We start from the raw sequence: 12,664 nt of genomic DNA, 5'->3' as shown, positions 1-12,664 counted from the left end.
ATTATGTCAGAGTTGTACAAATACAGGAAGTTCAGAATTGTTGAATTCTTGATCTGAACTGTTTAATCAGTTTCCTTAAGGACAGGACTTCAGACTGGGTTGGTTTTTGTTTGTTTTTTTTGTATTGTTTTGTTTTTTTTAAAAGAAAACCAAAAAAATCACTTTGTAGTTAACACCCCGCAGAAGAATGTTGGCATTCCAATAGAAAGCACAGTATCTGCTGAGGACTTCTCAGAACAAAAAGTAGAACACTGTGGTTGTAAACAAGTCAAGCTGCAGCCACTTACTTTTGTTTTTCTAAGTTAAATAAGAAGCTGAAATCAAATAGGAAGCCAATAATAAGCAAATTAAACTATGGAAATATTTCATTTTTAATAATGTAGGATGTGTGCATGTTGAAATAGTCTTTGGTGTGGAGGATATTTTTTTCAAAGGTATTCATAGTGGTTTGGAACCTGATTTGCACTGATTTTGTTAAGGTTTCCAAGGGAGCATTAATGGAATTTCTTGACTTGTGTAATTAATGTTGTAATGCACGTAGAATTTGTCTTCCTGAATGTAATTGCCTTGTGCTACTTAATGAGGACAGATCTGATTACTGTGTAGGTGTTGAGAGCAGTGCAGCTGTAATGTCCAAGTGTCCAAGCTGAACATCTTGTACATGGCACGTTTAAAATTTTTTACTATTCTCTCTAAATCTTTCAGGGAAATGCGCATGATCAGTGTATTTCCTCATACGAAAAAGTTTCTCCTGTTTACGTTACTTTTCATGGATTAAAGGAGAATGAGGCTGGAGAGACAGGGCTTCAGTGGGGAAGCTAGTGAGAGATATGACTGGAAGGTGAAGTTAGCTGGTCTGTGTTGTGTAGCCATATTAAGATGAGAGGCCATGCTATAAGTGCATAAGGATGTGCACAGCCCCTAGACTCTTTTTGGGTGTGGTGCGTTTGGTTTTGTTTTTTTTCTTCCTGTTTTTAACATGGTCACTGAAACTGATGGGGACTCTGCACTGTGGTGAAGCGTTGCATGTGTAGCTCAAAGGGGAAACTGAGGAGGGATGTAGGGTTAGGGATATTCCTGGATGGTCCAGCTATAGGACAGTCCCAGTATAAAGACCTTTCCTTGTTCTTTTTGCTGAGCAGTCTGCCAGAGTGGGCTTTTCTGCGGCATGTTTAGTGGGCTTCCTCAAAATGGTTTGGCTGAACTTTTGTGCTCTGGACTCACTTTGCCGGAGGCTCATTGCATTGTCTGGCTAGCCCCATGCAAGCAGCTCTGAAAGCTCTTGGCTGTGCCCAGCTTGTTACAGAGAGAAATAAAACACCGCTTTCAAGTCCCATGCCAAGCCTGGCAGTAACTAACCCTCGCTCCAGAGCTTCCCTTCAAACAAGATTCCAACACTTGGAGGTGGGGCAGCCTTTGGTCCCCTGAGGTTAGAGACGTGCCATACCCTGCACATGGCTTATGGCTCTGCGGCTGGTGACTGCTGCCATGGTCTCCAAGAGTCTCAAAGAGGGTATTCCGGCTGCATAATCAGCATTGCTAAATCCTTGTACTAACTTTCTGGGAGGATGCTTGCTTTGTTGAGAGCAATGCGCGAGTGAGATTCTTTGTCAAGGTAGTCTCCCAAATCAGGACTGTATGAATATAATGTTGTGAACATTATATTATAAGACATATACACACTATGCTGGTAAATACACATATTTATTCAGCTTTTGAGCTGATCATTAGGTTCCTGTTTACTATGCACAGTAGTTCAGTTTGCATCACTGCTATCATTGTGGCTGAAAATGAATTTGGCACATAGGGTGTGCAGCTACTGCCTGTGCTCTCTGAGGACAGATAATGTTACAAGTAAAAATAAGGAAAAAATATCACAAATCTTTGAGAATTAAATACTTTATTAAGATATGGAAACAGATTTGAGGTGAAGCTAGAGATGAGGAAATCCCTCACCTGCTAAAGAAATACAAAAACAAATACAGGAAGAAATTCTGGTTGGTAATTAAGTTGATAAATGGTAATACCTTTGGGGTCAGGGAACTGTTTCAGTTTGAGAATATATATTTTTCTGAACTTGAATCTTGAAATATCATGAAATATTCTTGAGCTTGGAGGGGGGAAAAAGTTTGACTTTTTTCCCCCAAAACAAAACCGATATGGAATAGGTATTGCAGTCCTGTTACAACATCATTCTAAATTTATTCCAGTCTGTCAGAGTCTTCCCATCAGTTTTAAAGGTCCCTTCAATTTAGTTTAAACAATAGTTTAGGTAATTCCACCTGGATGAGAAATTATTTGAAATATGTATGACATTCCTTTTGAATTAATTTTTAATGTCCTTATCAAATAAGTCTTATTCTTAAAGCAGAGATACACTGGTCATCTAAGACTTTTGAAGGGTTGTATCGGTGAGAAGGGAAATAAATTTGACTGTTTCTTGATATCTTGGGATTTGCTTAGGAGATGTCATTGTCATTGCTAGTGTAAGAGTCTTCCCACTGAAGAATCAGGTTCCATCCCTATGCATTGTTTGAAGAGATGTCAGAGCAGAAAGTCCTAGAGGATTATACACCTGTCCTTTCAGGGTCTTTTGAAAAAAGATGTGCTGTTGACAAGGTTATATGTTAAAAACTAAATGTCAGCAATTGATTAATACTTAGGAAACTGCAAGTTTTAGGCTCTTTCCGATATGTATTGATACAAAAATGGTATTTATACCAAATGGGCTCTCAAATTCTGAATGCTGCTTTTTTTTTTTTCAAAATAAGTAAAGTAGCAATAACTAATTAGTATGTGCCCCAAAGCAGTTATCTACAGCAAATTCATATAATGCTTCATAATTCTTGTATATCTTGTAAGATACCTTTTCTTACTTTGATAAAAGCATAGTTACAGTTAGGAAACTGAGGGATTACGTTGTGTGTTTTACAAACACCCACCTATACACCCCTTCTTTGTTTTTTCTAAGGTGTTCAAACTTTATTCTTTAGGAACTCCATCTACAGACCAACCTAAACCTGCCTTTCTTTGATGTTTAGTGAGTCTGGAATCGAAGGGGCAACCCTTCAGGCTGCACAGACTGCTTAGGTGCTTGTCATGCAGCTCCTGAAATACTGTGCTTGGCCAATGTAGTAGTTCAACAGCAGCTCAGCCTTTTGTATGATAAGTGGACGAGATAGCTGGGGTTAGCGGCTGTGTCAGTAGAGCACATGCCAGGCCACTTTGCGTATTAGAGCCATTGTCATATGACCTGAATGTATCCATCTCCATCTTTCTATTTAGAATATGTGGCTACCACAAATCACCTCTAAGATGTTCTTTTGTCACCAGGCTAAGGTTGTGTGCTGATATGGAAACACTGTGCTGAGTGAAGCTTGAGTTTGGGAGCATAACACACATCAGATCTTACTGTCATGTGAAATATAGACATTCAGCGTAAATCATGTAGGAATTTTCCTGCAAAGAGTGTAGTCATTGAAGCGTACAATTAACTTGTTGGGTGGCATCTGAGAAATTGTGGGGAGAGGTTTTTCCATGGCTCAAAAGTAATCACTTGCTATGTAAAGCAATTAATACTGTTGCATAAGTTGCAAAAATGGAAACTAAAAAAGCTTCTTCCATTTTTGAAAGTTACCTAGCTAGCTTTGGCTACCTGTCAGTAAAATAGTTGTTGGTGACTTTGTGCTTTGCCTACCAATAAAAGCATTTCTAGATGAAAGCACTGTACTGATAGTGCTGCTTAGAATTTCTTGCTGTCCATCCTGTTTGAGTCTGGTTCTTAAACAATTGATGATTTACAGATAATTTACTAGATAATCTGTAAGTATTTAGAGCTCTCACAGGAGATTCACTCACTCACATGAAATTACTGTAACATATCTAAAAGTAAAATAGTGACTCAATTTTGAAAACACATTATTGAATATAAATTTAAAACCTGCAACCTGCATATAAATTTAAGTTCAGCATCAATAAATGCTTAGCAAATGGTCTAATTAAGATGTCTGTATTAGTAACTGAAGATGTTTTACTATGGTTTTTTTATCTTTTTTTTTTGCTTTTTCTCACATTTTTCTCTCCTTTCTGTTCCTGAAGAGTTCTAGAAGCCAGCATTGCAGAAAATAAAGCAAGTTTAAAGAGGACGCACCCAGAGGTATGGAGTGACTCTCCAAACCCTTATGATCGAAAGCGGCAAGACAACTGCCCAGTAGGATTAAAGAATGTTGGCAACACGTGCTGGTTTAGTGCTGTCATTCAGGTAAGCACCCTCTTTGATTAGCTGTGTATACGCTTCGTTGTATCTAGTGTGAGGTGAGTTATCTTATTTTCAATGGATAACTTAAGATATCTGTTTTCCTGTGAAGTTTAGGCCACTGTATGAGATGAACATTACTTATTTATTGCATCTCTTAAGATCCTCACCCATAAGTTTGACTGAAGTCTAGAAAGTACTGTAGCATAACTAAGTGAAACTTCAAAATGTTTCTTATTAAAAAGTTGTTGAAGACAAGGACTTGAGTCTCTGAAGATCCTGTCAGCTCATGCTGACATCAGTGACAATTATGGTTGCCTAAAAACATGTGAAGATTGGATTACAGATGAGGAACAACTTTAATATTAAAAGGAATGCATGCAAATGACTGAAAGAGAGTGACTGACAATGGAAGTAGGTAGAGGAAATGAGACATCCTCAATCACGGAGTGCTTACTGGAATAGCTACAAGGAAATAGCTGAGTAGGGTAAAAGAAGGAGTAACTGAAACTTGAAGGAAACTTGAGAAGGAGGAAAGTGAAGGTCTGATATGGATGCAGTTGTATCTGGTTTAGGTTGTTTTGCCTAATACAGCCAATATGTGTGCTCTTACTCTGTTTTTGTGTATATGTAGCTTGATTAAAAGCTATCCTTTTTTATTTTCTTTGTTTTAAAGATAGGATTAATAGGGAAATGGGTACAGATACTGCAACTTACCTAGCGAAATCTAATGTTCTAATATGAATAATTCATTGTACATAAACATTATGAATACATGTTTCAAAAGGTTTTTTAAAATCTGTGTATGTTTCTATAAATAAACTGTACATATGTTCAAAAGCATCCAAACCCACAGAAAACTGTGTGTGAAACTGGAATACAATAGGAGGAAATTTATTTTTAGTCTACAAGAAGCAAATTCAGCATATTGTAACTTTTCATAGTCTGACATTTTGAAAGGAAGCAAATAAAATATTTAATACCTATTTTTAAAAAATTACTGTCAGGCCAAAGCACTTCAGATAAACTAATATTGTTACTTTCATACTGATGGCTTTTGTACTTTGGGCTGAGTCCATTTAGATCCATGTTCTGCCTAGTAATTTCCGCAAATGGATGCTTACAGAGGAGTACAGACAGTACGCATGATACCGCTCCATTAAGACATTCCCAAGCCTCCAACTGCTCTCATCTTGGGGGATTTTCTTGATCCTTTGCAATTTTAGTTGGTAATCCCCAGTGGACCTCTCTTTTACGTACTTGTCTCCCTTGAACCTTGCAAATTTCTTGCACCCGTAGAGTCCTTTGGGTAGGAATTCCATAGTCGTGCTCTCTATTGCATGAAGAACTACCTTGTTTTTCTTTGTTTTTAAACCTGGCTCCCACTAGCTTTGTCTGGCCTCCATCTCTTCTGGCTGACAAGACAGGTAAAAGTTGGTTGCCATTTACTGTTATGTGGACTGCTCTCATACTCTGTTTCAACAGGTTGGTGGTCTCTTTTTCCAAGCTGAGTGCTGAGTTGTTGTGGATATAGAATCTGTTCTATCCTCTGATCCTCCTTGTTGCTGTTCTCCAGGTCTTTTCTAGCTCTAGTACCGCTTTAGTTGGGGGACCGGGAAAGTTCTCAAGGTGTGAGTGGGCTTTGAACTTATGATGTGATATGATGGACAGATACAGGCTCTTCAGGAAAGATAAGTAGGGATTACAAGGACGGGTGTTCCCTTTGTTGTGAGGGACCAGCTAACATGTATGTGGTACTTGTATGGGACAAGATGACAGTTTAAGATGAGAGTTTGTGGGTCAGGATCAGAGGAGAGGCTGGTAAAGTTACTACCCTGGTTAGTCTGGTACAGACCACCCTCCTCAGGATGAGGATGTGGGCAAGGCGTTCTTTAAAGGCAACAAAGTCTCTGGATCGTGGTCTGTGGTTTCCATTGGGAACTTTAATAAACATCCTGACACCTGCTGGAAGTCCAGCACAGTGGGACATAAGCAAACCAGACTTCTGGAGAGTATCAGGGGCAACGTATTGATACAGGTACTGATGGGCCAACTAGGGGAGATGCAAAGCTGGATCTGCTGTTCTCTAAAATGGAAGAACTGGTTTGAAATGTAGTAATGTGGGTACTCTTGACTGCAGTAACCGTGAAATAGTGGAGTTCAAGATCCTGATGGGAGTGAGGAAGGAGTAGCAGGGTACAAAACATAGAGTTCAGGAGAGCAGACTTTGGCTTCTTCAGGAAGTTGGTATCTGGGATCCTATAGGAGGCAGCTCTGAAGGGCAGTGTAACTCAGGAAAGCTGGCAGCATTCTCTGATTGCAAGAATAGTCCATTCTGCTGCTCAGGGAGCTCATGGCCAAACTCCAATGTAAGCAGACAGTGTGCAGGATCTGGAAGCAGAGGCTACTGAGAAGTTTGGAAATGTTGCCCAGGTATGAGAGATGGTGTTATGAAAGTAAAAGCCAACCTAGAGTTGATGCCTCAAGGGATGCCTAGGGTAGAAAGAAGTTGTTTTGATGCTACACCTAGCCATAAAAGGCTGAGCATGGAGAACACGGTTCTGTTGCTGAATAGAACAGGTGATTTAGTGACAGCAGGCTTAAATAAGGCTGAGGTACTCAGTGCCTTGCTTTGCTTCAGTCTTCACTGATGAGTTCTCCCAGACCGCTGTGCTTAGTTGGGAGAGAGGAACTCTGAGCAGTGGTTAAGGATTCGGAGATTATGCGAGGAAGCCTCACCCATTAAAGCTCACAGGACGTGTTGAGCTGCATCCAGTGGTGCTGAGAGAACGGGGAAAGCCTTAGCAAGGCCACTCTCTGTCATCTTTGAAAAGTCATGGAGGTTTTTGGTTAACTGTAGATAGGCCAGAAAGTCAACCTGGGAAGTTATGGGATTATCTGCATTAGCTAACCATTGAGAAGATGGAGCCAGGCTTTTCACAGCAGTGCACACTGGTGCACACTGGGAGGATGAGAGGCAATGGGAGTAAGTTGAGATAAGAGAGATTCAGCATGGATAGAAGAAGCATTTTTCTCCATGAGGACAGGCAGGCAGTGGAGGAGGTTGCCCAGAAAGGCTGTGCAGGCTCTGTCAAACCTTGAAGGCTTTTAAGAGAAGCTTTTTAAGAAGGCTTTGAGCAGGAGGTTAGACAAGAGCCTTTCATCAGTCCCGTCTGAACTCTATTACCCTATGATACTACAGTAAAGTTTTCTACTTCATTCCATCTTTCTGTTATTTTATTCTGCTTTTAACTGCTTCATGTGTTGAACTGATACTTTCATGGAACTATCTGTCATGAATATCTGTTTTGAATAATACTGGTTAGCTTGGAGCCCGTAATTTTCTATAGCTTTTGTGGTTCCTTTCCACCTCATTGTACACCTATCTTTGAATTTAGCTTTCTTATTGCAGTCACTCAGCCGTTTCTATCAGTTCATCTTTGCTAGCTCTTGTTTTCACTATATTGCATATCTCTGTACTGAGCAAACTTGGTCATCTTGCCACTTGCCATTTTTTCTAGAACACTTTTGAATATTGCTTTCCATCACAGACTTCATGAATTTGCAGTAACCTACCTTCAGGCTGGAACAAATGGTTTGCTTCTGCCCTCTCTCTCTCTTTGATTGCCTATTTGTCTGTGCCTGGACCCTTCTTAGCTCATTGCTGCTTAGTTAAAAGCTTTTGTTGAGTGATTTCTTCAGAAATTACTCTGAAGTCCCAGTAGACTACATAAACTGGATTGCTGTTATCCATGATCACCCCATCTTGGTATTGGATGGGGTTTTTTTTTTTTTGTAGTAACGCTTTTTTTTTTTTTTTTTTAAATAATGGGAAGGATTTCCTTACCTGCAGTTAATACTTAGGTAATGCTGTAGCTAGTGAAACGGAAAGACTTCTTGATTTGTTCTACCGCCTTCCTTCCCACCCAAAGTTTTTCAGATTTTACATTCCCTAGTAGTCCCAAATCTCAAGATGACTGATTTTATGTGTATTGCATACCTCTGTAAAAGAAATATTTACACATAGGAAACTGCAAATACTTAAATGAATGTTTTCCCAGAAACTTGAGTTTTAATTCATTAACCGCAGGGATAAGAACAGAGGCTAGGGAATGTAAAAACCTATGCTAGACCTATGATCTCATGTTATTTATACCCGATGTGCAACTTTATACCTTGAAAATGGATTATAAAGAGGGCTAGCTAGTTCCTATGGTCACCATCCATATTAGGTGAAAATCTATGGCATTTGGAATTATGATGGTTTGATCCTAAAAGATAGTTCAACTTCTGTATTAAGTCTATAGAATGTAATTCAAGTAAACCATTGAAAGATTTATAACTTCACTTGGTTGAAAATTTAGGTTATTAATATTGTCTGCCAGCCAGGAAGACTTATGTTTCAAACAACCATCCCAGGAAATTTAATGCATGTTAATTTAGAGCATTAGCTAATACCATATTTATTTGTCCACGGGACAGATTGACTCCTTAGGTTGCACTGACTGTGTGGAAGTATTTTCAAGCTTCCTTTAGGAGTCTTTTGAAACTTGACACATCACATAGGTCAACAATATCTAAATGTTAACTACTGTCAGTCACAGTGATATATTGTGTAATATAATCTACAAGTAAATTGCAAAGAAAGAAAAATCTCTTTCTTTCTACTTAAGGGGTGCTTGTTAAGGGGAAAAAAAAAAAGGTTTCGACACTTTGACAGTTTCCTTATGCAATGTATGTTGATTTTTATAGCCACCAGTTAGCTGACTTAGTCAAATACAACTATCAATGTTTTGTTATATTTGCATTAAGAGCATGAAATTCCTTAAAATATGTTGGCAGCGAATGGCAGCAAATCTTAACAAGATTCAACCATGGCTAGAAATACTGCGTTTTAATCTGTATTTACTTGTGTGTTAGAGAAATACGCACGTGTGGAAGTCATCCTCTTTTGTAGTGGAAGAGGGGAGTCTCTCTTTGGATAGCTCCAAACCATACTTTTGCTGTTAACAGTTACACTCAGCATCATTAGAATGAACAGTAATATTTTTTCCACAGTGTAACTTTTAAAAAATCTGTCCTGCTTTTGAAGACTTCTGACTCAATAATAACTTGAATTTAAAACTGAGTCCCCAAGAAAGTATATTGAAACAAAACTGCATTAAAGCGTATTTCCCTCTTTCTTACCTGCCAAGAAACGAATCAAAGTAACTCAATGATTTTCCCATCTCCTTTTGAACCTGTAATTAACCTACATTTTTGACATGAGTTCACCCATACATGCTTTTGCTACTATTTAGTTAGATTAACTTTTATAGAAGGATACCTAAATCTTGAAGTTTTAGAATATTTCTAGAAGGTTGTTTTTTTGTGGTTTTTTTTGTGTTGTGGTTTGTTTTATTTTTAATTCTCTCTATTGTAACTGTGTATGTCTGCTCTTGAAATAGAACTTAAGATATCAAGTTCTTTAAAGAAACAAAACACAAATATACTACTATGTAGTGTTACTGCTTTTTTTTTTTTGCAGTAGATTTCAGTGGCTCCCTTGTAAAGAGGTAACTTCACAATTTTCTTTGGTTTTAAAAATTTACAGTCTACAAATGTCTTGTAATAACACATTTATTGAGCCTGTGGAGCGGCTCCTTTGTGTCACGCTGAGCATGAGTTAAGTGTTTGCAGGACATAGGACATAGAAGGTGGGTAACTTGCAGGACACGGATGCACTGTTGGAATCGTTGTCTGTAGCCTTGCTGCCTCTACAAGTTGTCTCCCAGGTCTTTTGCTTTAAGACACTGTGCAAGACTAAGTTTATCTTTTGGGGTTCCAAGTAGGGTTTCAGTCATGTGCAAGAAGTAATGCCCTGGCAGTACTTGCCCCTTGAAACAGGTGTCGTGGGAGATACTGTGTAGTTGATCGTTTAGTGAATGTCGTCTACACAGTGTGCTAAGATAAATTCTTGATGGAAGGAAGAAAGTGTGTGGGGAATCACATGAAAACTGTACTGTGAATGTTGCTCTATTTACTCGCACACCTTCCCCCCTCCCCACCCCCCCCTCCCGTTCCCATATTTAAAGTACTAGGTGCAGCATTTTCCTGGGTCTCGTGACTTCCTGAGGGCCTGTCTGGAGTGTAGCTCCTCCCTTTACCAAATGAGTTATCCCAACAGGACAAGTGGGGTTTGGCATCTCCACACTCTTTTCAGAGTCTGATTAGTCATTCAGAAATGAGGCACTTTTTTTTTTTTTTTCCTTCCCCAAAAGTCTATAGCTTGCAGAGCAAAGAATTGACAAGCTACCATCTTAGAAGTGTAAACCTCCATGGCCGCTCTTTAACTTTTATTTTCAGGGTCCCTAACACAACTTCTGGCATTTTACTCTGTTGCATTGTGTTTAGGAGTAGCCTTCTTTCTTTCCTGATGTAAATATGTTTGGGTTAAGATCTCATTTGATGCTTTTAGCTCTGGGAAGCAGCAAGCCAGCTTGATGGGTGAGAATCAAACACATATTTTCTTCCCGGCTGGTGGCTTGGCTATTGTTCTTACCATCTTTGAAGCAGCTGACCACAAGTATCTAACTTTCGCATTGTTTTGTTTTTCCTGTTTGTCATGTTGAATGGAAGGATGGTGTGGATGGATGATGTGGCAGTGCATTAATACCAGAAAGCCTGGTATTATATAAAAGAGTTGCATACATGTACATTGTATGTGACTCCCTTGCTTCCCTGGGCATGCAGTGGAAGGTTGCATGCGGCAGAACGCTCAGTGCACAGTCCCTGTTTGGGTTAAAGTGGTCATTAATGGAATATTTTTTTTCCACTGTTTTCTCTGTGGAACCATCTGGGGCAGGGCTGTTTGTGAGGATATCGTACAAACTGTTCTGTAGAGTTTCACGGACAGAGGAATAATGATGTTGGAAATCTGGTTTCTTGCTTTCTGTCACTCCCTCTGTTCCCCTGTAGAGTGAAGATTGACATGTCACTTCCAAGTTGAGTCATCCTATGATATTTGCTGACAGGATACTAGTTTTCCTGCTTTGTGTTCTTCTCTATGGTCTCCAGTTCCCTCGGGTTGCTTGTGTGATTTTTTTATTTTTTTTTTTCCCCCCGAACCCTTACCTTCTATTTAGTGGTATGTAATATTGTAAAACTTCTGTGGTGAAGGGTTAGAAAGCTTTAACAGATTATGCCTTTAGCTCTGACTCATAAATAGTTATTCATTTAATTAAAGTAAAGGATACAGAATAAGTGTTGAGTTGTGGTCCTATGTGCGCTTCCTAGGTTTAGAAGGGCATAAATCCATTGCATTGTTTAAGTATGTTGTTTAAAGCTATACCACAAACTTACTTCATGTTGTTATATGTTTAGGCAAGAAGTTGAAAACTGTAACCATGTAAGGAAATGTTAGATGTTATTTTATGTCCTAACGATTTTTTTTTTCTTGCCTTGAACATGTAATAGAGGACTGGTTGAATGGCATTTTTTAGTATGTGCCAAGGCACAAGTATAAAGTGAATTCTTCTGGACACATCTCATATCATACTTATCTGTCTTCTGAATTGCAGTGATGTTCTGAGTTTGTTGCTATAAACAAGTAAATGTTCTCTAAATGCAGGCTGGTAATACCATGGTGAGCTGTTAGTTTAAAATGTTGACTTAACCCAAGTCTGGTAGAGGTCTTAAGTTAGTTTGACTTTCTAGGTCAAACAGTATGAAAGCTGTTTTCCATCTTCTTCCATATTACACCTCAGCCTTTTGGAAAAGCAAAACATGACAGCTTAAAAGTTCATTTTGTACCTTGGTTTTCAGCAGTTTGGAATGCTGATTGGTTGACTGTTTATAAATAAAAACGTCCTTTTTGAGATACTTTCCAAAGCATTTGAGATATGGGATTGAATCTCTCTGTGACTTTGAAAATGCTAAATGCTTCCTGACTGCTACCACTGTGCCTGTGGAGTTGTTCTGCTGAAGTTCAGTGGTGAGATAGTGTCATACCTGTCTGTAGGAGTTTTGTTTCAGAGAGGGAGAGAGGAAATAAACCTCCTCTTCCTGTACTTCCACATCGAAGTCTGAACAGGAGAACCTACTCAAGTCCTAGCTTTGAAGCTATTTTCCTCTCTTCCCTGGTTTTCAGGAAGACTTGGTTGTGCCAAATTCTCAGTGTATGAAAAGAAGCAGTATCAGGAATATGTTTTGGGCAACTTCCTCACTTTCCTAAGGCTTTTTCTCTGAAAGGCAAAAAACAATATACAGGGCTACTGTTTGCTTAGTAGAAAATACATTTAAAATTCTCTGTAGTCTTGTTACGGTAATTATTTTCTATGTTGTAAATAAAGTGTGTTTAAACTTACGTGCAAATGTATATAACTGTTATCAGTCAGTTTCCTTTCAGTTTAAGTGTTACAGGAAGAATTC

General features: G+C 38.8%; 1 protein-coding gene across 4 annotated transcripts in view; it reads left to right on the top strand.

The window, feature by feature from the left end:
- Nucleotides 1–12,664, top strand: part of USP25 (ubiquitin specific peptidase 25) — a 96,440-nt gene that overhangs the window by 36,709 nt on the left and 47,067 nt on the right. For all 4 annotated transcript variants that reach the window (XM_063347392.1, XM_063347383.1, XM_063347402.1 and 1 more), the window contains one exon: nucleotides 4,099–4,261. In XM_063347392.1, coding sequence (XP_063203462.1) covers nucleotides 4,099–4,261 — 163 coding nt within the window. The remainder of the gene's footprint in view (nucleotides 1–4,098; nucleotides 4,262–12,664) is intronic.

The sequence above is a fragment of the Chroicocephalus ridibundus genome, chromosome 1 (assembly GCF_963924245.1).
Source record: "Chroicocephalus ridibundus chromosome 1, bChrRid1.1, whole genome shotgun sequence".
In the NCBI taxonomy this organism is placed as follows: domain Eukaryota; kingdom Metazoa; phylum Chordata; class Aves; order Charadriiformes; family Laridae; genus Chroicocephalus; species Chroicocephalus ridibundus.
The sequence above is the reverse complement of the archived record's forward strand: the minus strand, read 5'-3'. Positions and strand labels throughout refer to the sequence as shown.